This window comes from Punctularia strigosozonata, assembly GCF_000264995.1.
Source record: "Punctularia strigosozonata HHB-11173 SS5 unplaced genomic scaffold PUNSTscaffold_3, whole genome shotgun sequence".
NCBI lineage: Eukaryota > Fungi > Basidiomycota > Agaricomycetes > Corticiales > Punctulariaceae > Punctularia > Punctularia strigosozonata.
In genome coordinates, this window is record NW_006767435.1 from 24,910 (window position 1) to 51,018 (window position 26,109).

Here is a 26,109-nt window from a genome sequence, read left to right on the forward strand (position 1 = left end):
ATCACAATACCACGTTCAATGCTTTGCCGGCTTGAAATCATGGCGAACGCGCATAAAACCTGAGTCCAAACGAATTCCCACGCGCTCATGGTGCACCATTGGGTGAACATTAGAAGAGCAGTGTTGCCAGCGCTTCCTCAAACGGGCCAACTCTTTCCAGGTCGATCCCAGGCAAGAAAATCGTAACGACAAATATAGATCAAGATCGCCGGGCAAGCCCCTTGGGACGTGGTGAGTATCGTCCACTGGGCTGTCGAGTCGAGACCGGTCACCTGATACCTTGTAGTGATTGAGATTCAGCAGAATATGTCAACAAGCACGTTTTCCTCCGCAAGAGTATCCGTTGTCCGCATTTTCCCTTCTCGTCATGTCAATCCAACCTTCCCCTAGGATCGAGGACCACAAGACCAACACGCCCTCCGATGACGAGAAGCTCCCCGTTGAAGAAAAAGAGGGGGGAACACAGTCCGAGGTTGCCCAAGATGGTCTAAGGAAGGTCGAGGCCGTCACCGTCGTCTGGAGCAGCAACGCCATCAAAGCTGCTTATGGGTGGTACGTTCTTTGTCCTTGCATTCCTGGCTGCACCTAACATGGCCGATTACCTCCTCAGCATCTACCTCGTTTTCTTCGTCAATTCCCTGCAACAACAGACGAGTAACAACCTTACCGTATACGTCACGAGCGCCTTTGCCTCACATCCACTGGTCGCTACGACATCCATCGTATCGTCCATCATTGGGGGCGTCAGCGCGCTCCCCGTCGCTAGGATGATGGATGTGTGGGGTCGTGCTGAAGGCTTTCTCGTGATGACCGCGATCGCTACTATCGGTGAGGTTTTGTGACCCTTTGGATAACATACTATGACTGATGAAGCGTAGGGCTGATCATGATGGCGGCCTGTAAAAACGTCGAGACTTACGCTGCTGCTCAAGTCTTCTACTGGGTGGGAATGAATGGCATGAACGGCGTGCTCGAGATTTTCATCGCCGATACGTCCAAGCTGAAGAACAGAGGTTTGATGTGGGGGTTTTCAACGACCCCGTTCATTGCTACCACCTTCGCTGGGCCGGCGATCGCGGAAAGGTTCCTCGAGTATGGTTCCTGGAGGTGGTCATTCGGCGTTTTCGCCATCATCACCCCGATCATCGCCGTGCCAATCGCCGGTCTCCTGCTTTGGCACCAGCGAAAGGCGACAAATCTGAGACTCTTGAGTCTTGAGCGGACTAGGAAGCCACTTGCCGAGTCGCTGAAGCATTATCTCGTTGAATGGGATGGTGAGTCTTCTTCATGACAATATCTGCCCTAAAGGCTGAATATCCTTACTCAGTCTTCGGCATGATCCTCGTCTGCGCCGGCTTTTCGCTCTTTCTTCTGCCATTTAGTCTCGCGACTGCTCAGGCGCGTACATGGCAGAGCGGCGACATCATCGCCATGATCGTGATCGGAGTTCTTCTGCTCGTTGCCTTTGCCTTCTATGAGAAGTATTGGTCGCCGAGATCGTTTATACCCTTCGCCCTCCTCAAGGACAGGACGGTCGCCGGGGCCTGTATTCTGTCAGGCCTCTTTTGGTTTAGCTTCTAGTAAGTGCAGGGTCGGATAGAAATACCGCTTGGATCTGACCACCTATCTTCAGCTGCTGGGATGGATATTTCTATTCCTACGTCCAGGTTGTCTGGGGCCTCAGTGTCAAGGATACAGGATATGTGAGCAACGCAAACAGCATTGTCTCCTGCTTCTGGGCGGTCGTCGTCGGATAGTGAGCGTTCGATGTTTTCGTCGGTCCGAGATTCGCTTACTCATGCTGATTACAGCATCATCCGGCGTACTGGTCGTTTCAAGTACCTGGCGCTCGCCGCCGTTCCGCTCAACATCCTCGCCGCCGGTCTCATGATTTATTTTCGCCAACCAAGCGTTGCCATCGGCTACGTCGTCATGTGCCAAGTCCTCGTCGCACTGGCGGGCGGGACCCTCACCATCTGCGAGCAGATCGCCGTCATGGCTGCAGACTCGGCGAGCCACGGGACGTACGCGGTATCCATCGCTCTCCTGACGCTCGCGTCGTACATTGGATCCGCGATCGGCTCTTCGGTGTCCGGCGCGATCTGGACGAACACGTTTCCGAAGGCGCTACGCGACGCCCTCCCGGTCGACGAGAAAGATCTGACGGACACCATCTATGGCAGCATCGTCACCCAGCTGTCTTTTCCCCTAGGGACCCCTGAACGGGACGCCATCATTGAAGCGTATGGCGTAGCCCAGAAGCGTATGTGCATTGCTGCTGCAGTTTCTCTCGTGGGCGCGTTCGGTGCCGTGCTCATGTGGCGCGACATTCGATTGCACGACATTGAGGCGAAAGGGAGGGTGGTCTAAGTTGAGTTTATGTATTGTGGTGGTAGTGCGCGTCCATTTTTCTCTCTTGAGTCGTCGGGCTTCTTCAGTTCGCCCGTGGGCTAGTATATGCTCAGTCGTAAATTGAAGTCTTATTGGATGACCGCGCTGCGTTGTCTCTCTGGCTCGGATGTTCATAATGAGACTTTTGGACAAGCGCATATCTTCAAGTTTGCGACGAATGCACGAAAGAGTCAAAAGGACGTAACGCACGAGACTTCCGTTCACCTGGGCAAGTTACTGCTTGTCCACGAGGCGGTGCCTTGGCGCAATTGGCGGAACTACTGACCCTACGTCATCCTCCACATTGTTCACTAGCTTACCAGCACAAGAACGTCGAGTGCTTAAAGATGCTCTCCTCCGGTGCCTCGCAACAACATCCAAGTCATCTAGCTAGTCAATTATGACTGCGCTCCGGCCATTCGATTACCTCCGACCGTCAGGATGGCGCCAACGTATTCACGACCTCGCGACTGTCGCTCCCCTATTAGCCGCCGTTATCGCCCCACTGAGCGTCCTGCTCGATATACCCGCTTTGAGCGTGAGTGACTATCTCATATTCTTGTTTACATGTTGGCGAGCCCTGTACTGAAGTTGAGCCTGCAGCAAACATGGTACCTGAAGAACGGGGTCCCGCAACCAGACCCGAAGGCATCGCTCGTACTCTCGGCGATCGGATTGTCTTTCAACGTCTTTGCTAACAGCCTCCTTGTACGTTATCATCTGTCTATACCTGGTACGCGATGCTCACTCTGCGCAGATCATCCGCTTTTCGCTCGCAGAAAAGCCGTGGAGGATCGCGACGCGAGTAAGCACCGCATGTTGGGGCGTCAAGGTATGTGTACCATGGCGTTCGTTCTGCTGCCCACCAGGATGGACTGGATTATCGCCAGGTCTCGATATCTCTCGCCAATCTCATCACCTTCGGAATCGTTACCCGTAACAAACCGGCATTCTCCTATAACGAAGGGTTCTGGTGCGCGTACGTCATTTTCATCACCCGTTGAGCTCAGCATGCAGTACTGAACATGAGGCTAGAGTCGTCTCCTGCATATTGTCCGGCATCATATTCATCCTGCTCGCGCTGCACTGGTGCATAGAACTGCGTACCCGCACCAAGAAGGTAGCAGTGCACGATCTATTTCTACTAGCCACCAACCATCCTCATATAAATATTGTCTTAGATTAATCAGAACGTTAGGGTCTCAGGCCGCCACTTCATGCTTCAGATCACGCTGTTCCTGTCCCTCATCGGGCTCGGCGCCCTTATATTCTCCCGGATCGTAGGTAGCGAGTGATTCTGTTCAGCGGGGCACCGATCTGATTCATCTGGACAACAGGAACACTGGACCTATCTTCAAGGCATCTATTTTATGACGGTGTGCTTCACGACGGTCGGGTTCGGAGATTTCTTTCCGACGACAACAGCGGGCCGCATTCTGCTTTTCCCGTTTACCCTCCTAGGTCTACTCCTCGTTATTACCCGTACCGTGTTAATGATACTTAAGGCGATGTTGATCTGACAGGTATCGCTCTCCTTGGATCCATAATCGAAATGCTCGTGAGATTCTTTTCCTCGCGGAGCGCGGAACGCAAGGTTGGTTATCCCCATACATGATCCTTCACAGACGTCGACTTTCAACGTCTTCACTACAGGCTAAGTCACGCGCACTGTACGAGAAACGCAGACAGGAGGAAGAAGACAAGAAGCAGACCCCGACTGACTTCGCGCGCGAGATCGAATTTTTGCAACGACTCAACGAGCGACAGGACGTCGTCGACCAGGCTAGCGAATTCGCGCTGAGCCTAGGAGGATTCTTGGTGTTCTGGTTCATCGGTGCCGTGATCTTCTGGGCCATCGAAGTCAGTTCCTCTGGCCCTCCGTTTCTTAGTGCGTTTGAACATTATTCGTCGCAGGGATGGACATACGGGATCAGCATGTACTTCTGCTATGTGTTCTTTCTGTCTATTGGCTTCGGAGACGTGGCACCCACCAGTCCCGGCGGTCGTGGTATGTAAGTCATTTGTTGCAGTTCGCTCACTCCTCAAATGTCCCATACGATGATTTAGTCGTGTTCATTATCTACTCGCTGCTCGCCGTTCCCATCATGGCGTCCTTCGCGGTTCAGGCAGTCACCTCGATCATGACCAAGTTCTCCAGCTATCGCCTTGACAAACGCAAAGCCGAGCTTGGTGTGGAGACGATGAGCGCGCGTAACGAGGAACGAGTCATTGTGCGTACCCACTTCTCTCCTTGTCTTGTCCAGTTCTAGTTCAGCGGCTAAGGTATCTCTGTGTAGAGCCATGCGGAGTTCGTCGAGCGATTCGAGAAAAAGTGGGTACGGCGGAAACATGAACAGCGTGCAGAAGACGGAGTCCCGCATTTGAAGCGCGTCGCCGCCGCTGTCCGGGACGAGAAGCGGGTGGAGGATGCTGCTGCGCGCAATGAGGCCGAGCGCGTCGCGTTAGCGGGAGACTTGCCCGAGGACAAGGAGGAGCTAGCGGCGAGGGTGATCGATTTGGCGGTAGAGCTGGAGATGCACGCGCGACGGTTGCTGATCACGCATCTGCCCAACGGGAGCAAGGCTCAAGTTGTATTGAAGGCCGATCGAAATGTGCAACTACGGGTGAGGACCGAGTTGATTACTTCTTAACGTGCGCCTAGACTTACATGCTTGATAAAGGATGTCAGGGCCTTGAAGCGCGCCGCCCAAGGCAAGGCTTCTTCGTCAGTCGAAGAGAACGCCGCATACGGCGCGCAGAAGGCCGGTGCTCATCCTGCAAAGACTATGAGGGGTACCGACGGGGACAGCGGCAGCCACGAGCGCGGATCGCCTCAAGGCAAGCTTACGCGTGCAGATAGCAATACGCCGCTCCACGAGGAAAGGGCGGAAGAAGCGGTGGAGGAGGCAGCGGAAAGCGACGCGGAGGACATGGACCCGGACCTAGTCGCGCGCCCGCTCGACGACGACGCGACGATGGAGGAGGTGCGGAGGTACCGCGAGAGCTTCGCCGCGCTGCTCGTGGCGGGGAGCCGGCTGAGGGGGCTGGAAGGGCATGCGAAGTACATGTTGGAGAGGAGGAAGGTGAAGGAGGAGATGTTGAACGAGGATATGGATCATGCCGGGAAGCCGCACAAGGCTGAAGGCGATGAGGATAATACACTCTGATGAGTTTGGGATTGAGTGTGTATTGTGATGAGCTTAGTATTGAGTGTGTATGGATGAACAACAAGCCCAGGGATTCTTGGATTTCCTCGCGATATTGCCGCCCAAGATCGCGGCGTGTTGGACGGAGAAGGTGCGCATACGTTCCCTTTGATCCGTGCGACTGAATCAAGAGCGTGCAACGTTCATAGTTCCTACCAGAGTATGCTGCCGTGACGGATGCCATAATTGGACCAGGCCTATCGATTGCGGAGAGGGTCAGTTTACGAGACATGGATTTGCCAGGACATGTCTGCCTGTCTTGGCGTGACTCCATAATTTTCTGTGCTGCATGAGTTCATGGAGAACATCAAGGGGCTTTATGCATACGGTCGTGAAGTGCGCTGACAAGGACCAACACAGATACACGCACTCATAGCCGTTCCCTCCGTTGGGGATCGCTGGGCAACATATGACAAGTACGTGATTGTAGTTCGAGCGATAGGTATCTGCAAGCATTGACTTGTTCTCCGTTCATGCATATGCGAAATGGCTGATACGATCAAAATTACTTGGTCGCAGCGACATCCTGCAGCCTCCCATCTACAACAGGGTGAATGACAGGGAGTGTCTTCTTCGCGTCAGCCTCCGCAGCATTCACTTGCGCATCCTCCTTTTCTGCCAGCGCAGCCGGATCGTCAGAAACACTCAATGCGCGAAGGTTCATTCGCAAGTTGATGTTGACGGTCGAGCTCCGGAGGAGATTGGCCAGCCCACGAGCTCTATTTCGCTCGTATGAGTCCAGAAGTCCCATGTCCTCCTGGTCAGCCACGGCGAGTGCGGCGGCGAAGAGCAGACTAGAGGCTATCCACCGAATACCGACCACGGCGTCTTGAACGGCATCCTTGGCTGCCTGCGTCGTGGACTGTACATAATCGCCTGCGCCCGACAGCAGATCGCGACTTGGACTCAGGGACGGCAGAGACGGGCGCGAACGATTTGAACCGAACGACGATATGGACGACAGCGAAGGCGACTTGACGCTACCCTTGACGCTACCCCACACGTTCGATATCTGCGCCGGGCTTGATGGGAGTGAGGGAATGTTAACGGGGCTTGTTGGAAGGGATGGCATCTTCAGTTTTCCGAGATAGTCCTGCACCAAAGGCCGTCAGGGACGATTCTGAGACCAATGCGGAGGCAATGAGAATGACCTTCAGAGGTACGTCCGGCAGCTGCAGCGAAAGCTGAGGCAGCTCGACTTTCAACTGGGTTTCGAACCCGCCGATGATATCGCGCGTCTTGGATCCGAGGTTCTCGAAGCGCGCATTGGGACCTTCGCTGACCTTTTTGTTGAGGAATTGAGCACCTGAAGTGAGGATGCCTTCAATGTTGGCTTTTTCGACAGGAAGTGCAAGTTGATTTCACCCACCCAAGAGGAACTTCCTGATCAGCGCACTCTTCGATTGACCGTTCTCCGCAGGAATAGGTAGCGGTCTGCCCTTCAGAACATCATATCCGTCTCCTCCTTGGACCATATATTCTCCGCACATGATGAGATACTTCCGTTTGCTTGTACGCAGCACTTCTTCCTTGTCGACGAGTTCAGGTGTGCCATCTGCTCTGACCTTGTTCTCTGCCAGGAGCCATACACCGAGCACTCGCTGACCAGCAGGCTTTCTGCTGTCGAAGGTAACGCGAAGTCCGGATAGCGCGGGGAAACGCCTGAACAGCATCAGTCAGGTTCCAGCCCGAGGGTGGAACATCGACTACTCACCCCTCCTGGGCTGGCCAGCGCGATAGGCCCGACTCGAGCGCATCCCACAGCGTGTTCGCATCGAGCTCTACCACAACCGTGGGATCCAGGTACGGGAGGATGGTCAAGAGATCTCCGAACGTAAGTGGCCCTGAAGTGGTGTTCGATGTGTATCCCGGGTACTAGGTGATAGATAAATGCTCACCTGGCTCATATACTCTATCACCACGGAAATCGCCTGTGCACACCATCACAGCATCCGTTTTGCTGTAGCCGAGTTTGACAAGTGCTTCGTCGTAAGCTTGCCTGAGGCAGTCCGCGATCCAATTGCCGATAGCGGACTACATATCCCATGATTGAGAGCCGTAGACTCAAGCATTTTGCGAAAGTCACAAACCTCGTTCAAACGAATAAACGAGGAACGAACGTCTAGCTGTACCTCTGTGAAACATATCGGCTCTTTCATGGCGGTTTTGATGGTCGAAAGCTCGTTATCGACGACCTCCTTCAGAGCTTCGTTCACCGCAGTACCTCCCCTTGTGACATGTCGGCGTCCTTGGACACAGTGAGAAACGATTGCTACGCTTGACAACCGCAACGCTCTGCTCACCCTTGATTTCGTGGATGATTTGCCTCCTTACGCTACCCGCAGGCGTCTCCTTGAGGGTGAGAACAACTTCACTGAGATCTTGGTAGTCCGTGCCGCTCTTTACGATCAATACATCACCCTGGTCGTCTGCGGCGTCCGGTTGCAACGTATTCAGGTCGAAGCCATCCCACCCCGAGACACCTTTGGATATCCAGTAGACATGATCGTGGCCACCCAAAAGCAAATCGACGCCGTGCTCGGAGGCGATGTTCTTAGCTGCTTGACCTGCCGGCGAAAGCGCGAAGAGCTCGCGGGCAAGTTTGATGTCCTTGAGATATCTCGGTGAGTACGTTATAGCGCAAGTCCTAGCTCGCAACTGACGTTCGGAATTCTGTACGACGATTAGCACTGGTCATGAGATAGCTGAATGATACTATATGGACGTACCGTGAATGAGTTAGCGCAATGATGATGTCACACTTGTACTGCCCAGCTGAGTCCCGAAGTTTGACGGATAAGTCCCTTCCGACTTCAGCCATGTCCTTGTACTTGAAGTTCTCGGGCCATCCAGTGATCGTGGCGATCCATTCTCTGTCAAAGTTCGTATGAAGCACCACGAAAGCTATCAATGAAGGTCCTTTACTTCTCGACCAAACCAATGAGGCCGATGCGGAGACCGGCTCGCTCGAGGACGTGAATTTCTTTCATAGGCTCCGGTACTTTCCCTGTGTTCGTATCGACAATATTGCTGAGAAGCCATGGCTAGAAGATGCTACTTGAGTTTAACGAACTAAGGGGGTAGGACGATCCTTACGAAATTTGTATTGTTGATCAGCTCTTTGAGCCTAGGATAACCTAGCGAGAGAGCTCGTAAGCCTATGCAGTATTAGTACTAACCATTTCCCACCGAAGTCGAATTCGTGGTTGCCTGTTACAATATCAGTTTCTAATGTCATCTTATACGTCATCGGACCCACCAGCGACGCTGATATCGATGCTCAAACCATTGGCAATCGCTGGCTGTTGCCTATGCGTCAGCATCATGTTTGAAAGGAGACGTTGTGAGCGTTGCGTACCATATGTTTCCCTCGAGTGACAGAGCTCTCGATCGAGGGAGAGAACATATCACCGGAAAAGACTATTAACCCGTTTCTGCCGTTGCCTTTGTCCTCCCACTTTGCGGTGATGTCGGTCAGAAGCGTCGCGAACTTGGTGACGTCGATGGTCTCTTCCTTGCCGTCGACGTGAATCTTCTGATCTGAAACCTGATAGACGTCGTTGAAGTGTGCAATGTTCAGAGTCGTTGTCGTTGGCTGATCAACAGGTTGTTTCGCCCGTTCTCGCCAGCGCTCAATCCCTGCCGCGTAAATCTCCCACGTCAAAGCTGTTTGTGAAGGGCAATTCTGAACGGTGATTCCTGAGCGAGGTAAGTTCATTGGTGGAGAAAGGATGTGATCGGTCATACCGAGCTCCTTCTCCAGCGATTTCGCGGACGGGTCGTCGTCGAACAGGATCTGAGCCTAGGTTGAGTTGTATTCGGTATGCGCAATGTTTACCGCGTACCATGTCAGAGTGGTTGTATTTGCTCCATCCATGGATGCGCTTGAAATGCGCAGTTTTTGGCTCTGTTCAACGGATGCATTAACATGGGAAGGCAAGCTGCTGACTGTCTAGTTACCATCGACGACTTCGTCGTATCTGACCAACTTTATGATCGACGTATCGGTGCCGGTCTTGGGATCCTTCGCTTTGTAGTAATACAAGGCTCGGTCGCATCTGCCAATCCGCATCAGCTGACAAAGTAAATCTACGAGTACACAAGGCTTACAAGGCCTTGCTGGTATTGCGAGAGACGATCGCTAGTGATGCACCATGCTCAAGGATGTCAGTGACGATTCGAGGAATGTCTTTGTTGAGGTGGATCTTGTTGGCGGGGTTGCTGGAAAGAATGCGCAGGTTAGGTGAAGAGTACGAGCAAAATAAGACGTTGAACGGACGATTTGTCTTCAAGGGTGAGGTCGTCGATGCGCTTGATGTTGTCCGCGAGTTTAGAAGCTGCCCTAGGGCCCTTCCCCCATACGCTCTGATCAAGTTTGCCGGTAAAGATGGTTCCGCTATGCGCCTCGATTCAGTCACCATTATTCATCATCAGATGCAAGGACCGACTCCGTATCCAATGCAACGAGCTTGGGATACATGGTAGAGCGCTGTAGGTATGGGTTCGATGCTCCAGTCCGGTGGGAGCATAGCTCCACGTTGAGTCGAGTTGATGAAGATATCATGCGCGTCTACGAGAACGCTTCTCAGCGCGTCCCCAGCTTCCTTCAACGTGACTTATCCCCTTGCAGATCCTGTTGCTATCAAAGCCGACACTTGGGGTGAACCCCCGGCGAAGTTCTGTCACCGCTGGTTGCCGCTGTCAAACGTGAGTATGTATGCGCAGCAGCAAGAAAACGAGGCACTTTACCCATATTGTGACATGGATGCTTCTGAACCCAAATCCTCGCCGATAATTGTGATGAAACAACTGATCTCCCCACCCTGATTGTCGCTGATCATCGCATATCCGATTTGTACCCTACAGTAGCATCGCCTGAGCCTTTTGGGGCAATCGATTTCCGAACGAATGGTCATGGTTGGCATGCGCGTGTTACGCGAGGTCGAGGCTCTCTTTGTGTCCTCTGCTACGTCGCGTTTGCCATGGTGTGCAGAGTTACACCGGATATGCCGAATCGATAGATTAGCGGGGGAGCGAGGGGACAAAGCAATAGCAACTTTGCCCTCCTAGCTCCGCACGAACCACCAATCCAAATCTTTCAGGAACTCCCGCCCTTCCTTTTCCGTAATAGCCCCCCTCTTCATGTTCGCTTCGTATTCCGTCTGCACCATCCACGCAATCCAATAACGGCGCTGTGCGGGGTATCGTCACGCATGGTGAGGGTACGGAGAGGGTGGTGCCGAACTCACGAATTCCTCAGGCGTGTATTTTCGGCCGGCTTCACTAGCTTGCCAAACCAAAACGTCGTCGCCACGGACGTATCTGCTCCCGTCGAAGGTCATTCGAACGGCGATCCCCCTAAACTAAAATCAAAAACAGCCCACCCACGCATAAAGAACTTTATACCAATCGAGGAGATGCGCCTTCACAGGCTGATCATTGCTCATCGTGAACTGTACGTTCGCCAGGTGGGCATCGCTGCGAGAATCGTAAGACACAAAGTTGTTGCATTAAGAATGGTAGCGACGCACCGGTGCTCGATGCCGTGCTTCTTGACGTGATACTCGATTTCGTCTACGGCCAGGTGAAAAGCGGTCTTGACAAACCTTTGGAAGGTGACGCTGAACGGATGCTTCCGGTACAGGGGCGTCTTCCAGAGGGGCGTTCCTCCGATCTTGACCATGGAAAACCACCCCGACATGTTCGCCGGTTTGGGCGCTTTGAGCTGCCCGACCAAGTCAAGGTTCCGTAGTTCCAAGGCGATCATGAGGAGGTATTGATCGTCGTTGCTGCTTCCGGGCTTGAATGGGCGGCCGTCTTTGATGACGTTGTAGATCTCGAGAAATCGGTGGCGTTGTTCCTTTGACCAGAACTTCATCACTTTGATAACTGCTCCCGGATCGCCCGCGGCGTTGTAAGCCTTGGCAAATTTGCCTTGACCCAGTAGCTCGCCAAGTGCGGGTTGGCCATCTAATATCAACGATCAGTGACGGGATTGGACGTGCATGATTGAGCAGTCCGTACAGTACGGGGTGTCGTAGCGACTGTCATCCTGAGATGGATTGTCTAGTCCGAGTGCTTGCTGGTATATGCCCCAGCTGACGCCGCTACGTTTGCTAACGAGCTGAAGTCGTACGCCTATTCGTATCATTCGTCAACGTAGGAGGTGACGGCGGTAATGGGTAGACCGACCGAGTCTTGTGTGGACGTCTTTACTCGACGAATCGCTGGAGAAATAGACCTAAAGATATATCATTAGTGTTGCGATTTTGATATCCTATATCGGAGCGCACCATTTCGTTGTAATTAGCTTGGCTCCATTCTCGTATCTGGCCGAAAGTTTTGACAATATCGCCTGGGAGATGCGCAGGTTAGATTGAAGTCTGACAATACCAAGGCGCAATAAACCCGCCTACGCCGACTTCGTCATACAACACGAAGGATATTATAGGCTTCCTATCGCGGTTTGCATCTTCAGCCTTGTAGAGGTACAGAGCTCTGTCGCATCTACGACACTAGTGAGGAACCGCGCAAAATATAACGTTCACCAAAGGCGTACAGCTCTTTACTGGAATTCCGAGACACGATGGCGAGCTTGATGCCACGCTTGACTATATCATGTATGATGTTTGGCACGTCCGGGAAAAGGCTGATGTAGTTTGAATGTTGACTGCGGATCAAATTTTAGGTATTATCAGCACCAGTGAGCCTTCCTTGTACGATGGGTACGTACGATCTATCCCGGATCGACCACGCGTCGACGCGTTCCAAGTTATCCTGGATTTTTGGGGCCGCATTCGGACCGCTCCCAAACTTGTGCTTATCCAAAGTGCCGGACCACAAAGTGTCGCTAATAAAACACTTCTAAGCATCGATCGCATCGAAAGACAGAAGAGATGGGCATGCAACTTACTCGACCTCGAATGCAACCACCTTGATAGTCATGTGTTCCTCCTAGTGCAAGATGCGTCTTCAGATATGTTCGACTGAAGCGAGCTCCGCCCAATGTCGACGGCATTACATCAGTTCATATACCATCGCCAAGTCGCGGGTACGTTCAGGCTGCCCCGTGTGACGCGTCGCGTCGCGCGAGAAAGGGGCAGGAAACAAAGCGGGGGCCATTATGTAAGAATGGCACAGCCCTTCAGGAAGGTTTTGCTTCCGACGACATCCGTGAGGAAGCGTCCAAGACACAAGGGGATAAAGTCGTGCTTCCTCGGAGCCAGATATCCTCCGCTACTTCATGCCCATCACCGAGGACAACATGCATATGGTGCGTGTTGGGCTCCACAGCCATGTCGAGCTGACTAGAACCATTGGACTCAGCGCCTCCGCTACCACGGGATCCCACTAGTATTCAATCTCGTTCCGAATTCCGAGGCGCCGGGACGAGACTCACAGTAATAGTTGAACTTGTAAGTGGTTTACACACTTCGTTGCCGTTTTCATATCCCTGCGCGATGTACCCAAAGCTCGTCGCAATAGACACGGAGTCGGTTTCCAAATCCCACAAAGAGTTCATGGTATGCATTCTGACTCAGACGTACATATGTAGCTGGACCATATTCTGGGGCTGGCTCGATGCCAAGACGTGGGGTAAAGGGCGCAATGCCAGGTCCCAGGTTGAAGATAACATCGCGAAAGTCAATGAGCGAGAAATTCATGATCGGTCGTAGGTCACGTCAAGTCCTCAGCCTTATCGAGATGGTGTTGAATTTCAATCGCAGAAATCATAGCCTGAAGTGCGTGATGTATTCGGACATTCCCCGCATCATCCAGGATATCAAGAAGCACGGCGCTAAACTCGCCATCGTCTCTCGTAACACGGACAAGGCCATGTAAGTTGACGAAGTCCGTGATGTGATTTCTCCTCTCAGATTACTGTTAGGTGCGACCGTGCTCTATGGTACTTTCACGTTCCTGACGAAAATGGGCATGAGCGTCCTCTCATTGACCTCGTCGACTTCGACGAAGTCTACAATTGTAAGTATCCGAGTAGCCTGTGTCATTGTGGCTTCTCATGTCCAGAACGTAGTGGATAAGGTACATCATTTCAGCAAGATCAAAGGCTGGACTCAGTACCACTACTCGGACATGGTAATCATATAATCTTAGTGCGTGACGCGATTCTGACCTTGCGTATGAAAGATTCTATATGATGACAAGGCTATCAACAATACCGTCGAGATGATGCTTGGTACGCTCCTATTGCCAGTCTTGTTCCTGCTAACTTATTGCATGTCTAGGAGTTACGTTTCAAGTCTCGCGCGACCAGAAGGGCTTGACATGGAAAAACTATCAAGACGGGCTCGCGACGTGGCGCCGTAACAAAGCGATCCATAGTCCGTGGCACGGGCTAGACGTCCACCTGTATCCCAAGCGGAAGCTCATAGGATACTCGGGGATGGACCTCGACACTATCAAGCTCCTCGAGGCTGGAGGACGACGGCAGGATCGTAAGGAAGCTGCTCGATGGGGCTACGCGATGTACGTCGCGGACAACCCAGCAATGTAAGCCAACTCGTGTTTGACGCTGTGGTTCTGACTCGCGACTACAGTGCAAAGTACTTTTCCGACTGGATCAAGAAGACTGCATTCGGTCCTTCAGCACAGACCATCGTCTGCGCTATATACGCACGCGATGGCGAGATCTTCGAGCGCATGAACAAGGTCGCGTACTCCATCCTCATTCATCGTATTTGTGTATCATCTCAACGTTCTTGCAGATCTGGGTTCCGGATAAGCAGTCTTTGAAGATAAATGTGACGAAGGCCAGCGCCTTCCAAATCGCTTGGAGCCAGGAAGACAGAGACCGTCAGGTGGCAGCCTGGGGCGTTCAAAAGCCGTACATCCTGTTCGCGAGGCATCCGAACATGAATGACCACAAGGGCCTCAAGTTCCCCGTTCCTAATAACAAGCGATGGAACGAGATGGTCGTGTACGGTCAGGTTCAGGAGAACCTAATTCTCACCGTGCGCATGTCGGACAAGGAACTGGATCATGCGATCAAGAACATAGACACGTCCCACATTCGTTACGGGAAGAAATTTAGAGCATGGAATATCACCGTGCCGGAGGAGACGCGACGAGGTTTCGAAAAGCACGGCGAAAAGTTCCCATTGCCTTGAGATATCTGCCGTCGCTCTCCGTTTGTTCTTACCACAGCAGATAAAGTTCGTGTTCTTGGCTGTATCCTGTACTATGCTTAGCGTATGCGACACAATGGACCAAGCCCTACCCCTGATTGATGATACATTCCGCAATGCGCTTGACGACGGCGTGTTTCCTCACAGATCTTTCCCGTCCAACCTTGCTCAACAGACTGAGACCGGCAAGGGAAGCGAATCCACCACGGATAAGTGACGATCAAAGGCACTGGGGACCGCTTTTTTATATTAATTAAGCAAGTCATCGTGGGATGTTTAGGGGCTACTTCGCCGCCGAAACCTCCACCACTCGTTTCATCACCGTATTCACCATGTCGGTCATCGAGGTGCTCGTGCTCTCGAACAGCATCAAACCTTCCACCTTGCCACTCACGCCGCCATTCACAACGTCTTCATTCTCGAACAGGTGTTTATGGGCGCGGATATACGCCGGCCAGACGATCTTCTCCCAGTAGTGAGGAGGGTCGGTCCATGTCTCGCCCTCTGAGTTCGAGTTCAATGATCCGAATAAGGGATCATCAAAGTCTTGCACGCTCACCGGGTGTGTAGTACGAGCGAGCTTCGCGTCTGGCCCTCGCTATTTCTTCAGGAACGCGGATAACGGCGCGGACGTCGAGATCAGACACGATGCGCTATAACGTCGACGATAATCAGGTAATGAATGCAATAAAACAACTGTCGCGCTCGCCTTGTCCCAATAGAGCAGGAAACCGTCAATGATAGCCCAGACGAGCTGCTCCCCGTGCTTCTCCAAATGTTCGGCGGCCAACTTTTCGCTTTGAGCCTTCCAATCTGCGATGACCTTTTCATCTACGGCCACGTTCGCCGTCTGGTTAAAGCTGTCGAAGGATTGGTGATCGGCGGGGAGTGTACCGGTCTTCTTCAGGTCGGCGACGAACGCTGCCATGCGATCCCACTCAATAGCGCCCTCCGGGTCGTCCCAGTTTTCAAATCCATATTCAGGGTCGATTGGGAGTTTCTCAGCAGGCTGAAATACGTGAAGATATGGATGAGCAGCGAGCCAAACCGCGTCTCGAGTGACGACGGACCGGCACAAAGTCCTGTTGGGGAGACGGGTGGAGTATTCTATGAGCCAAGCGCAAAGCAACGGTGAAGCCAGTCGGAACGCACGTCCTGGTGGACAGTGAAGCTATTTGGCAAACAGTTTCTGAGGTGCTTTGCCAAGGTCGTCTTCCCAGAAGATGTGGCCCCACTGCACAGCCGGCGTGAGCAAGCGATGTGGCCCGACTCCCGCGTCAACGTCGCTACTCACCCAACGCCGATGGTTATGATCCGTGTCGGTTTCTCACTGGTGCTCGTCGACATCGCTAGCAGTGTCCGGCGAGAAATCGATAATGCGAATGAAGATCGTAATCAGGAGAGTATCGGGAGGGCGCCCGGCGCTGCAGCTTGCGCACCGCGTTACGTCGCCGCACAGGTTCTTCATTGCGTCTCAAAGCTCGTGTTCTTGCAGCCACGGTTTGACATGCATGGGTAGTTGAACTCTATATCGCGCATCTCCGTCGGAGATATACGCGCTCCGTCTTAGTGACTCAGATTGACACGAGCTTGTACAACAGGATGGAAGCACGGTGAGCATAATGCGGGCGATTTGGGGGCATGCATGTTCCGTGTACATCTCGTTCCCAGCGCTTATATGTCTGACATAGAAGCGAGCATCGACTGTAATGTGCATGGGGTAAACGGTAGCGCGGTCCTTGACCGATCCGCCGATATCGTATACCATGATGATATCAGCACCTTGCGGCAACCGAATTCGGGACAATACAAAATCTTCTTGCCAATGATGCGAAATGCGTTTTCTGACGCGACAGACTTCGCTTCATCCCCTCTGTGCTTGTCTAACCGCAGGTTTGCGTCATGTATCCAAAGCTCGTTGCGTTGGACACCGAGTATGTCTCTCCACAGGATATCTCCGCGGCTGCTGAAAAACCTCTATAGTTGGACCATCTTCTGGGGCTGGCTCAACGCCAATCAGTGGGGCAAGGGACCTGGCGCCTCAGGGACAATCGAGGACAACATCATCAAGGTCAACTACTGGGAAATACAGGATAGAAGGTTAGCCTTCGATGACTGTTCGCTTGCGGCGCGCCGAGGATTGCTGATACCGTCGAGTATAGTAACTGTAATCTCAAATGCGGCATGTACGCAGATATCCCGCGCATCATCAAGGACATCAAGAAGAACGGCGCGAAGCTTGCGATTGTCTCTCGAAACACGAGCAAGGCACTGTGAGTAGACGATCGCGCTAGTTGGCGTCACCGGTCCAATGCTCATGCTACAAACAGGTGTGACCGCGCATTATGGCACTGGCAAGTAGAGGATACGCACGGCAACATGAAGTCCATTATCGACCTCGTCGACTTCGACGAAGTATACAATTGTGAGCAACGATGCACCGTTTGTCTTCTCCTGTGGTTCTAATCGGAGATGAAAAGCGGACAAAGTCAATCACTTCCAGAAGATTAAAGGCTGGACGAAATTCGACTATTCTGACATGGTCGCGTTGTTTTTGTGTTAAGCTTATCTATTCCTTGACACGAAACACAGATTCTGTATGACGACGAAGCCATCAACAATCCGGTTGAAATGATGCTCGGCATGTCCTCTGCCTCGTTTATGCCTAGTCGGAAGACTGATATCTCGTTCAGGTGTGACATTCCAAGTGTCGAGGGACCAAAAGGGTCTGACTTGGGATAACTATCAGGAGGGGTTGGCGACGTGGCGCCGCAACAAAAGCATACATAGTCCTTGGAAGGGGCTTGACCTCGGGAATTACCCGAAGCGGAAGTTCATTGGGTACTCGGGTATGGACCTCGATACCATCAAACTGCTCGAGGCAGGGGGTCGGCGGCACGACCGAAAGGAAGCGGCGCGATGGGGATTCGCGATGTACGTCGCAGATGATCCAGCTGTGTAAGCTCCGGTGTTTCGCGTGCTCTCTCATGTGCTCATTCTCGGTTCAACCACCAGCGCGCAGTACTTCTCGGAGTGGATCAAGCGCACGGCCTTCGGGCCAGCAGCACAGACGATTGTATGTGCTATATATGCAAGAGACGGTGATATCTTTGACCGCATGAACAAGGTCATAGCTATTGTCTTCATCTCTGCAATGGAAGCAGCTGACGTTGAAGATAGGTCTGGATGCCAGATTGGGTGGACCGCTGGACTAATGTTCAATCGAACGAGTTCGTTCTCGGATGGAGTCAAGAAGACCGTGACCGTCTCATCGCGGGTTGGGGCGTGCAGAAGCCATATGTACTCTTCGCACGGCATCCGAACATGGGAGCCGGTTTCCCTGTCCCTAACGGCCAGCGGTTCAACGAGATGGTCATCTATCCGCAGGTACAGGAGAACTTGATCGTCATCCAACGAATGTCGGACCAGGAGCTGGCTCAGGCGGTCCGATTCCCGAGCCAACGCTACCCCCATCTTCACTACGAACAGCAATTTCGAGCTTGGAACATCACTGTGCCGCAGGAAGCTCGCGATGACTTCGCCAGGCATGGCGAGCGCTTCATGTGAGATACTTGTAGGGCGACTACATGCAGGCTTTTCCTATAACATGCCCTTAACATTCACTGTCTCCGCGTGCGCTGGCTATGGATATATGAGATTGTATCATCGACACTATGCATCATTGAGGGTGGCTAGCTGACCCACATGAAGATATACTGTAGGTTTTCGACCGTAATTTCGTCCCCTGCACCTACCTGCGAACCAAACCTATTCGCCCATTTGTTCCCTGGCCCCTTCCGATTTTTTTGCGCAATTAATGACCGTGGGAGACTCATAGTCTGACCGTCGAAGTGTTTGAACTGATCGAGGATCACTTCGCGAACTTCCCACGGGCCCGAACTTGGAGGGTGTCTCCAGGGGCCAAGGATGTACTATTTTAACACGTCCATTGTCGTTCTACTACGTCGTCCACTTCGCCGCTTCGACCGATACCGCGTCGAAGATCCAATTAGGCTACACCTCTACGCTGCAGGCGGGAATAACCATGGCCTTGACTTCGAAGCACGCTGAGAAACATGCCACTTTTCGAACGTTCATGAATCGTGGACGTGTGCTCCATGATAAGACGTTGTGAATTTCCGTCGGGGATATGCACACTCGGTCTTTGTGGCTAGGCTCAAGTGAGCATGATAACAGGCTGGAAGCTTGGCGAATGGTGAGCCGAAATGGATTAGGGCCATGCATGCTCCTTGTGTCTCTGCTTCCCAGGGTTTGTATGTCTGACACGGAAGCATGCACAGCCATTTAAATATGGACCTTTATAGCAGCGTTCGGCATCGGTCTTGAATATTGGCCGCGATCCGCAAGGGGTAACCAAACGCACCGAAGACTACAGAATACCACGGGACTATCAACATACTGCGTCAAATGGATGGACAAAGTACCGCTCCGACGCGGTACAAATTGTGCTCGCCGGACGTAGCTGGTTCAACATTCCGTTCCAACATCGTCCCCATCGACTTCTCGACTGTGGACTTGCGCCATGTATCCAAAGCTCGTTGCTCTCGACACTGAGTGGGTCCAAATCTTTGTGGGTATATACGTCTACTGACTTGTTTCAATAGTTGGACCATCTTCTGGGGTTGGCTCAGGTCGAACGAATGGGGGAAGGGACCCTGCGCCTCAAGGACAATCGAAGACAACATAATCAAGGTCAACTACTGGGAGATCCAGGACAAAACGTTGGTGATCGTTCACTCCAGCTTTGTAGGAGAGCGAAACGCTGATGACTCCGGCGAGCATAGTAACCCTAATCACAAGTGCGGCATGTTCGAGGACATTCCGCGTATCATCAAGGACATCAAGAAGAATGGCGCGAAGCTTGCCATTGTTTCTCGCAACACGAGTAAAGCATTGTGAGTCGACGATTCCCAGGCCGCCAACATGCGCTCATGCACGGGTAATTATAGGTGCGATCGCGCGTTATGGCATTGGCAAGTGGAGGACGAGCACGGCAAGATGAAATCAATTATCGACCTCGTTGAATTCGACGAAGTTTACAACTGTGAGTATTGGTTGTGCACCCCGCCCCGCCGCGTAACTCATGAAGGTGAAAAGCGGACAAGATAAACCACTTCCGAAAGATCAAGGGCTGGACGAACTTCGAGTACTCAGATATGGTTGGGTCGTTCTCGGTTGTTGTAATGTCACCGCTTTGACGGATCAACAGATTCTGTTCGACGATGAGGCTTTCAACAACACGGTTGAGATGATGCTCGGTAAGTATGCTCGTTCGATCACACCTCTTTCAAGTGCTTGATCCCCTTTCAGGCGTTACTTTCCAGGTTTCAAGGGATTCGAAGGGCCTTACATGGGACAACTACCAAGCTGGACTAGCAATGTGGCGCCGCAACAAGAGTATCCATAGCCCATGGCATGGACTTGATCTTGCGAAGTACCCCAAGAGGAAGCTCCTTGGATACTCCGGAATGGATCTTGATACTATAAGGTTACTTGAGAAGGGAGGGAGACGACACGACCGAAAGGAAGCTGCGCGATGGGGATTCGCGGTGTATGTCGCAGATGACCCGGCGGTGTGAGTACCTGCCTTCCTCGACGATCAGTTACGTGCTCATTTGGGCCTACACCAGCGCAGAGTATTTCTCTGAGTGGATCAAACGCACTGCTTTCGGGGCAGCAGCTCAGACTATCGTCTGTGCCATATATGCCAGAGACGGAGATGTCTGGGATCGCATGAACAAGGTCATCGTTGATCCGATGTCCATCTGGGAACGGACAACTAACGTCAATCACAGATCTGGATGCCAGACTGGCAGGATCGTTGGACAAACGTCCAGGCCAATGAATTCGACCTCGGCTGGAGCCAAGAAGACCGCGACCGTATTATTGCGGGTTGGGGCGTACAAAAGCCATACGTCCTCTTCGCGCGGCACCCGAACATGGGGACGAATGCCGGTCTCCGGTTTCCCATTCCCGGCAACCAGCGGTTCAACGAGCTGGTCATCTACCCGCAGGTGCAGGAGAACTTGATTGTCATTCAACAGATGTCCAATCAGGAGCTCCGTGATGCGATCAGGAACCAGAGCCAGCGCTACCCGCGTCTTCACTACGAACAGCTGTTCCGCTCCTGGAACATCACGGTACCAAGGGAAGCTCGCGAGGATTTTGCGCGGCACGGCGAGCGTTTCGCGTGAATCACTCGTAGTAAGTTGGCACACCGGTCCACTTCTCCGCGTCAACTGGATATGCATCTTTGTGTATATTATTTAGTCTGTATTACGAATCCACTACCTGGTTTCACTCTGGCCACATTTTAGGGTTCCGACTTCTTTCAACAACCTTGCTCCTGGACACCGCCGTCTTTGAATGCCATCCTGTGCGAAATGGCATTCTTCGTCCTATAACTGTCGCCGCAGCAAGCCTGTAGCAATGGCTGCTGTACGACTCTATATATAGTCGCCGCTGTGAAGCCCCCTGCCATCAAATCTGCGTATTGGCGTACGGTACGGGCACGGCTGCAGCTCGAGATCCGACTAGATGCGTATGCCTCAACTTTCCTGGAGCATTAATCATGCAGGGGAGCATAGTACCGCTCCTGAGCTGAAGATGTCCGCTCCATAGATCCGTTATCCCGGTCCGCGATGCATTCATTTCCCAAGCATCCCTTGGTTATACTCGACACAATTGAAGCCCTGCCCGCAATGGATACAAGCTTACATATGTGCGACCGAAAGTGGGACTCCCTGCGACGTCGTCCGGTCACGCTGAGGCGGCCCTGCGCACCTTGGATGGACAGGTGACCCCCCACCGGGCTGTATTACTCGGTCTCCAGGACAGCTGGCCCTGAGGGACATTGCTTCCACCCTCGCGGGCTACGCTCCTCTAATGCGCTTGGCTACGACGTTTATCGCCCTCCCTCTTCTCTTTGCTGGCGTGATGGTTGGCGCAGCGTCACCCGCTTCGCTGTCAAGCTCTCTCACCTTTCTGTACCAGAATGACTTGGACTGTGCGAAACTCTCTCCCATCTCCGATTTGGGGACTAATCGTGATATAGGGCCAACAGCGCCGGACCATTCAGGAGCGATCTTACTCGAACCTCGGAACAACCGTGCAGCAGTGTCGAGCTGCGAGGCTCTCGGAGAGACCCTACTGGTGCCCAACGGAACTTTCTTCAAGAGTGACGTGAATTCTTTACTTTCATATCTTAACTTTGAAGGCCTCTTTCCCACCAGCCAAGAGTTCTGGATCGCGACGAAGTCGGGAGGAGGTTCTTGCCAGACCATCTCGAAGGGAGCCGACATTCGAGATACGTCATGCGAACGCGTCCTCCCTGCGCTTTGCTCTCAGAGTGCGCCTTTCCGTCCATCAGGGGATCAGGTACTGTCCACTCGCCGGCGTTCTCGTGCATCTTCGCTCATCTACTCTCGTCACGGGTCCGCAGGACAAGGATCCGAGGTTCGAGTTGACCATCTCCGCTCAAGACCTAACGGTGACAGGGTATGTGTCAGTCAGTCGTACCGGCTGTCTGACTATTAATCTATCTTCAGATATCGCGATCATCTTTCGTTCCGCTTTCTTGGCCTGCCCTACGGCAATCCACCGGAACGCTTCACATACTCCACACTCTTCTCCGGTGCTCAGAAAGTCTTCAATGCCACAAACTTCGGTTCTCAATGCGTTCAGACCGGAGGTGGAGGAAGCGAGGATTGCCTTTTCTTGAACATTTTCACGCCCTTCGTTCCCGGCCCGGGAACACCCAAATCGGCCCTGAAACCGGTCATGTTTCACATCCACGGCGGCTCCTTCACGAGCGGAAGCGCCAACGACGCGACGTTCGATGGCGGCAACCTGGCCTCGCGTGGCGACGTAGTGGTGGTTGACATTAACTATCGATTGTCGACCCTGGGTTTCCTTGCGCTGGAAGACGGGGTTACCAACGGCAACTTCGGTATCGCCGATATGACTGTGGCCCTCGCTTGGGTCCAGAAGTACATAACCTCGTTTGGAGGCGACCCAGATCGCGTCACGATCTTCGGACAGTCTGCTGGCGCCGCCGCGGTGAGAGCGTTGCTGGCCAGTCCGGAGGCCATCGGCAACTTCTCTGCCGCGATACCGATGAGCAACCTGGCGGGAGAGAACTTTGCGACCTCATTCTCTCTGTACTTCACCATCTCTCAGCTGCAACCCGTTGCTGTGGATCCGATTCTCACAGAAACAGGATGTAACAGGACAGATCTTGCCGACGTGCTCGCTTGTCTCCGTTCGGTCGATGCCGAGACTCTGGTCAACCTGCCGGACGTCGCGAGGTACCTTTTCTCCTCTGGCCGCGCGAGCATCTCATTCTGACCTGTGACACAGATTCATCGTCATCGATGGCAAGTTCGTCACCTCAGAGCAACTTCCTGTCGACGGGTCGAGCCCGGTCGCCCACGTACCTGTGGTCATGGGCTTCATGCGCGACGACGGAGCAGCGTTCATCGGCTTTCCCCCAAACTCTGATGTCACTACCAACATCGCGGGCGTACTGTGCGCTATCATCACATATCTATACCACGCATCCTTGCTGACGAGTCGTGGTGCAGTTCAAGCCCATCGGCGGCGGACGTTGAGGCATCCGGCCTGTTTCCGACCCCTGCCGGACCCAACTCCACGCTGGACGTGTTCAACGTGACCGCACGCATCACGACCGACGTCGAGTTCCGATGCCTGGATCAAGCCGCCGCGATCTCGGCCCTGAACCACAGCGTCTTCCCCGACATCTGGTTCTACCAGTTCAACAAGTCGTACCAGACGCCCGGGTTCGATCCGAACGCGCCGGTGTGCGACGCCCCGATCGACGCCGCCCATCCGCACGGCGACCCTTCGCAGGAGTATTTCAAGTACGTTTTTTTTTATTATCGCCCACCCCGCTTTGTCGTCCCTTCGTCGCTCATCACCGCCCCCGCAGATGCCACTCCGGCGAGCTGTTCTTCGTGTGGGGCAACCTGGGCCAGTTCCAGCTCCCGTTCCGAGACGAGAACGACCTGCTGTTCTCGCAGCTCGCGTCGGACACCTGGACGTCCTTCGCGCGGACGCACGATCCCAATCCGAGCCACGCGTTCCTGACCGCGCGCGGGTACACCGGCACGCTTGCCCTCGTCAAAGAGGGCGGGATCTGGGAACCGCTTGGCGGGCAGAACGAGAGGGCTTTGAGACTGCTGGATATGCCGCTGCGCATGTCGACGTTCGAGGAGGTGGCGCAGTGCGATTTCCTGGGGTTGCCGTTCGACACTTTCGGTTGATGACGAGGTTCAGCAAGCGCATCGGTACATATACGTCTGCGGTTGTTGTGGAGCACGCAGTTTCCTATGTCAAGTACAGTTGTCTCTGTTCCAATCGCGTTGGCAAGCATCAAGCCGGCGTGGCACACGAGTGTCCGATACTACTCTACAGTCCGCTGAGGTTGCTCTATGCACATCGTTTGCGATGAAGTCCCCCCACGCGACGTGCTCAGATCCAGAGCCAGAGGAGACGCATCCGCCTGCGCGCACCGCTCGTCACCGCTCCCAACGCCGTCTGTTCACAGCCAGAGCGATAAATGAGCGTCAAAAACACACTTGAAAAACCAGGGGCGAGGATAAACGTACGGCAGCACTCTGAGGCTCGGCGGTGGACGTCGAGAACACGGTGACCATCTTCTGGGAGCCGACGACGGCGACGGAGGTGATCGGAGCGGCCGTCGCGTCTGCGGCGGAGGTGGCGGCGGCATCGGGGGTCGGGCTGGCGGTGACGATGACGGTGGCTACGCCGGCGTCGGGGTTTGCGGAAGAAGAGGGGGCTACGACGACGACCGAAGTGGAGCTGCTTGCGGGAGCGGGAGCGGCGGCAGACGAGGCGATAGCGATGGTGGTCGCGGGGGCGGAGCTGGACGCGACGGCGGCAGAGCTTGAGGCGGCTACGGCGGAGCTGGACACCGCGGCTGCTGTGCTGGAAGGAGCGGACGCAGCGTTGTTCATCGCGACATCGACGCCTGATTCGAGATCCTCAGTTTATCGATCTTATCGAGAGGAAGCCTGGCGAACGCACAGTAGTAGTAGTTCTGGCTGAAATCGGGGGTGGCCCAGAAGAGCTGGACGACGCAGTCTCCCGCGTTCTGGCACTTGGTGCCGACCTCGGAGGCCGAGGGGAGGTTAAATTGCAGGTTGGACTCTGCGAAGAGGTTAGCCGATCTGCATCGAGAGGGGGGCACTCGTTGTCGGAATACGCACGATCGGGCGGGGTGCCTCCGGACGTGGGGCAGAAGTTGTCAAAGGTCTTGAGGAAGGAACCGATGACGGCGCCGGAGCCGCCGGCGGTGGTGTCGATGAGGGAGACGTTGGCGGGGCCGCTGAGAACGACATTGGGAACTGGGATGAAGGAAGGTCATGGAGCCTGCTTACCCGTGAGGGATGGTGCAGTCCACGCCCATGGTCATCTGTTGGCCCGGGGTGACCTTTTGCACGTTGGAAGCGGGCTGGTCTTGGAACAGCTATACATGTTGACAAGTTGGACCTCCGAATGTCTTTCGGTAAACAGAAGACAGACGCACCATTCCGCGGCAAAGGGTGAGGTCACATCCTGCGTTGACGGGCTCCTGTTCCTCGATGTGGCCGGTAGGATCGCCCTTGACGGAGTTGAAGGACGTCTGGCCGCATTTCTGCAAGAAGGCGTTGCCCGGCTACGTGATGATCCAAGGTCAACAACCCCTTCGCTGTCAAAACCCATGCTCGAACCCATCCCGGCGTACCTGGCGAATCGGGGGACTCGTGATCCCGGCATGGCCCAGGACAGCGGGGATCGCTGCTGCCGCCGCAAGAATAATGGTCACGGTCGAACGCATCGTTGCTCAGATCGAAAAAGAACGCAAGTAGGGGAGGCGCTGCCTAGAGAGAAAGTCGAGACCGAAGAGGACGCAGTCCTTGAAGGATGAAGGAGAACAGAAGGGGAGAACGAGAACGAGCGCGAACGACGACACCGGGCGGCGCGCAAGTGAGCAGGGCAGGTTCGGACACAACCGCAGTGCCTTGGTAACGCCATATCATCCGCGCCCATTCCACCGAGGGTGGAAGCAAACCACGGCTGCTTCAGGAGCCAATCAGGTGGCGGCCTCAGATGTTCCCACGTTCTTCCTCGTTCATGGTTTGCGACCGTTTCGAGGACACCCTCCTCAATCGCTCGTGCTCATAGTTCGTCTCCCATGTACTTAGTCTCGGCACGGCTGGCTTCGAGTTGCATCATTACTATCGACGATATAACCCATGGGTCTAGCGGGTCTCGTTCCGTTTTGTCCAACGAGCCCGGACCTCTGTTATTGAACTCTCCGGAGC

At 53.8% G+C, this 26,109-nt stretch overlaps 10 protein-coding genes across 10 annotated transcripts; 6 read left to right on the forward strand and 4 right to left on the reverse strand.

The window, feature by feature from the left end:
* Positions 1–356: 356 nt before the first annotated feature.
* PUNSTDRAFT_118678 (siderochrome-iron transporter) lies at positions 357–2,443 on the forward strand. Its single transcript, XM_007380607.1, has 6 exons — positions 357–552; positions 611–828; positions 879–1,274; positions 1,328–1,580; positions 1,634–1,756; positions 1,812–2,443. Exons 1-6 carry the CDS (start codon positions 368–370, stop codon positions 2,368–2,370), a joined length of 1,734 nt encoding a protein of 577 aa, XP_007380669.1. The 5' UTR covers positions 357–367; the 3' UTR covers positions 2,371–2,443.
* Positions 2,444–2,791: 348 nt separating this feature from the next.
* On the forward strand, positions 2,792–5,623 carry PUNSTDRAFT_141602 (voltage-gated potassium channel; the record flags this gene model as incomplete). Its single annotated transcript, XM_007380608.1, has 13 exons — positions 2,792–2,929; positions 2,995–3,099; positions 3,149–3,223; positions 3,282–3,370; positions 3,427–3,511; positions 3,573–3,671; positions 3,729–3,852; positions 3,915–3,985; positions 4,045–4,251; positions 4,306–4,399; positions 4,459–4,622; positions 4,689–5,015; positions 5,073–5,623. The coding sequence occupies 13 exons, from the start codon at positions 2,792–2,794 to the stop codon at positions 5,556–5,558; spliced, it is 2,064 nt and encodes a 687-aa protein (XP_007380670.1). The 3' UTR covers positions 5,559–5,623.
* A 325-nt stretch (positions 5,624–5,948) lies between these two features.
* On the reverse strand, positions 5,949–9,607 carry PUNSTDRAFT_118680 (Metallo-dependent phosphatase). The gene is made up of 16 exons (XM_007380609.1): positions 9,558–9,607; positions 9,443–9,504; positions 9,345–9,393; positions 8,956–9,296; positions 8,857–8,899; positions 8,787–8,807; positions 8,694–8,734; positions 8,523–8,641; positions 8,327–8,470; positions 7,901–8,217; positions 7,688–7,845; positions 7,496–7,631; positions 7,312–7,441; positions 6,967–7,259; positions 6,749–6,903; positions 5,949–6,690 (listed from the first exon to the last, which is right to left on the reverse strand). The coding sequence occupies exons 2-16, from the start codon at positions 9,443–9,445 to the stop codon at positions 6,103–6,105; spliced, it is 2,538 nt and encodes an 845-aa protein (XP_007380671.1). The 5' UTR covers positions 9,446–9,504; positions 9,558–9,607; the 3' UTR covers positions 5,949–6,102.
* A 1,043-nt stretch (positions 9,608–10,650) lies between these two features.
* PUNSTDRAFT_141604 (uncharacterized protein) lies at positions 10,651–12,719 on the reverse strand (the record flags this gene model as incomplete). Its single annotated transcript, XM_007380610.1, has 12 exons — positions 10,651–10,789; positions 10,847–10,955; positions 11,004–11,075; positions 11,129–11,567; positions 11,622–11,735; positions 11,790–11,838; positions 11,891–11,952; positions 11,986–12,104; positions 12,157–12,267; positions 12,331–12,447; positions 12,511–12,551; positions 12,633–12,719. 12 exons carry the CDS (start codon positions 12,717–12,719, stop codon positions 10,664–10,666), a joined length of 1,446 nt encoding a protein of 481 aa, XP_007380672.1. The 3' UTR covers positions 10,651–10,663.
* Positions 12,720–13,057: 338 nt separating this feature from the next.
* On the forward strand, positions 13,058–14,725 carry PUNSTDRAFT_131326 (uncharacterized protein; the record flags this gene model as incomplete). The annotated part of the gene is made up of 9 exons (XM_007380611.1): positions 13,058–13,089; positions 13,153–13,269; positions 13,325–13,435; positions 13,486–13,580; positions 13,633–13,694; positions 13,746–13,794; positions 13,844–14,108; positions 14,156–14,267; positions 14,324–14,725. The coding sequence occupies 9 exons, from the start codon at positions 13,058–13,060 to the stop codon at positions 14,723–14,725; spliced, it is 1,245 nt and encodes a 414-aa protein (XP_007380673.1).
* A 246-nt stretch (positions 14,726–14,971) lies between these two features.
* PUNSTDRAFT_141606 (P-loop containing nucleoside triphosphate hydrolase protein) lies at positions 14,972–16,563 on the reverse strand. The gene is made up of 7 exons (XM_007380612.1): positions 16,435–16,563; positions 16,038–16,356; positions 15,896–15,977; positions 15,814–15,825; positions 15,441–15,752; positions 15,303–15,396; positions 14,972–15,247 (listed from the first exon to the last, which is right to left on the reverse strand). The coding sequence occupies exons 2-7, from the start codon at positions 16,088–16,090 to the stop codon at positions 15,027–15,029; spliced, it is 774 nt and encodes a 257-aa protein (XP_007380674.1). The 5' UTR covers positions 16,091–16,356; positions 16,435–16,563; the 3' UTR covers positions 14,972–15,026.
* Position 16,564: 1 nt separating this feature from the next.
* On the forward strand, positions 16,565–18,310 carry PUNSTDRAFT_124641 (uncharacterized protein; the record flags this gene model as incomplete). The annotated part of the gene is made up of 9 exons (XM_007380613.1): positions 16,565–16,677; positions 16,727–16,843; positions 16,906–17,016; positions 17,074–17,168; positions 17,224–17,285; positions 17,336–17,384; positions 17,437–17,701; positions 17,759–17,870; positions 17,924–18,310. The coding sequence occupies exons 1-9, from the start codon at positions 16,646–16,648 to the stop codon at positions 18,308–18,310; spliced, it is 1,230 nt and encodes a 409-aa protein (XP_007380675.1). The 5' UTR covers positions 16,565–16,645.
* Positions 18,311–19,286: 976 nt separating this feature from the next.
* On the forward strand, positions 19,287–20,958 carry PUNSTDRAFT_131329 (uncharacterized protein; the record flags this gene model as incomplete). The annotated part of the gene is made up of 9 exons (XM_007380614.1): positions 19,287–19,318; positions 19,369–19,485; positions 19,549–19,659; positions 19,714–19,808; positions 19,862–19,923; positions 19,974–20,022; positions 20,075–20,339; positions 20,395–20,506; positions 20,560–20,958. The coding sequence occupies 9 exons, from the start codon at positions 19,287–19,289 to the stop codon at positions 20,956–20,958; spliced, it is 1,242 nt and encodes a 413-aa protein (XP_007380676.1).
* Positions 20,959–21,580: 622 nt separating this feature from the next.
* Positions 21,581–24,045, forward strand: PUNSTDRAFT_118682 (alpha/beta-hydrolase; the record flags this gene model as incomplete). Its single annotated transcript, XM_007380615.1, has 7 exons — positions 21,581–21,770; positions 21,819–22,141; positions 22,206–22,261; positions 22,312–23,070; positions 23,123–23,290; positions 23,347–23,643; positions 23,712–24,045. Exons 1-7 carry the CDS (start codon positions 21,650–21,652, stop codon positions 24,043–24,045), a joined length of 2,058 nt encoding a protein of 685 aa, XP_007380677.1. The 5' UTR covers positions 21,581–21,649.
* Positions 24,046–24,253: 208 nt separating this feature from the next.
* PUNSTDRAFT_111414 (uncharacterized protein) lies at positions 24,254–25,622 on the reverse strand (the record flags this gene model as incomplete). Its single annotated transcript, XM_007380616.1, has 7 exons — positions 24,254–24,319; positions 24,391–24,773; positions 24,830–24,952; positions 25,012–25,130; positions 25,183–25,271; positions 25,332–25,460; positions 25,530–25,622. 7 exons carry the CDS (start codon positions 25,620–25,622, stop codon positions 24,254–24,256), a joined length of 1,002 nt encoding a protein of 333 aa, XP_007380678.1.
* Between the last annotated feature and the right edge of the window lie 487 nt (positions 25,623–26,109).

Bases quoted from the DNA above. Each gene is read 5' to 3' on its own strand.
- PUNSTDRAFT_141606 (XM_007380612.1), bottom strand. From the start codon at position 16,090: ATGTCGACGAGCACCAGTGAGAAACCGACACGGATCATAACCATCGGC. The intron at 15,397-15,440 runs GTTGTTTTATTG...TCGACGTTATAG, and splicing joins GGGACAAGGCGAGCGCGACA to CGCATCGTGTCTGATCTCGA. The intron at 15,248-15,302 runs GTGAGCGTGCAA...ACTCGAACTCAG, and splicing joins TCGCTCGTACTACACACCCG to AGGGCGAGACATGGACCGAC.
- PUNSTDRAFT_118678 (XM_007380607.1), top strand. From the start codon at position 368: ATGTCAATCCAACCTTCCCCTAGGATCGAGGACCACAAGACCAACACG. The intron at 553-610 runs GTACGTTCTTTG...TTACCTCCTCAG, and splicing joins ATCAAAGCTGCTTATGGGTG to CATCTACCTCGTTTTCTTCG. The intron at 829-878 runs GTGAGGTTTTGT...GATGAAGCGTAG, and splicing joins GACCGCGATCGCTACTATCG to GGCTGATCATGATGGCGGCC.
- PUNSTDRAFT_118680 (XM_007380609.1), bottom strand. The intron at 8,735-8,786 runs GTGGGAAATGGT...CTCTCTCGCTAG, and splicing joins CAACCACGAATTCGACTTCG to GTTATCCTAGGCTCAAAGAG. The intron at 6,904-6,966 runs GTGGGTGAAATC...TCCTCACTTCAG, and splicing joins GATCAGGAAGTTCCTCTTGG to GTGCTCAATTCCTCAACAAA.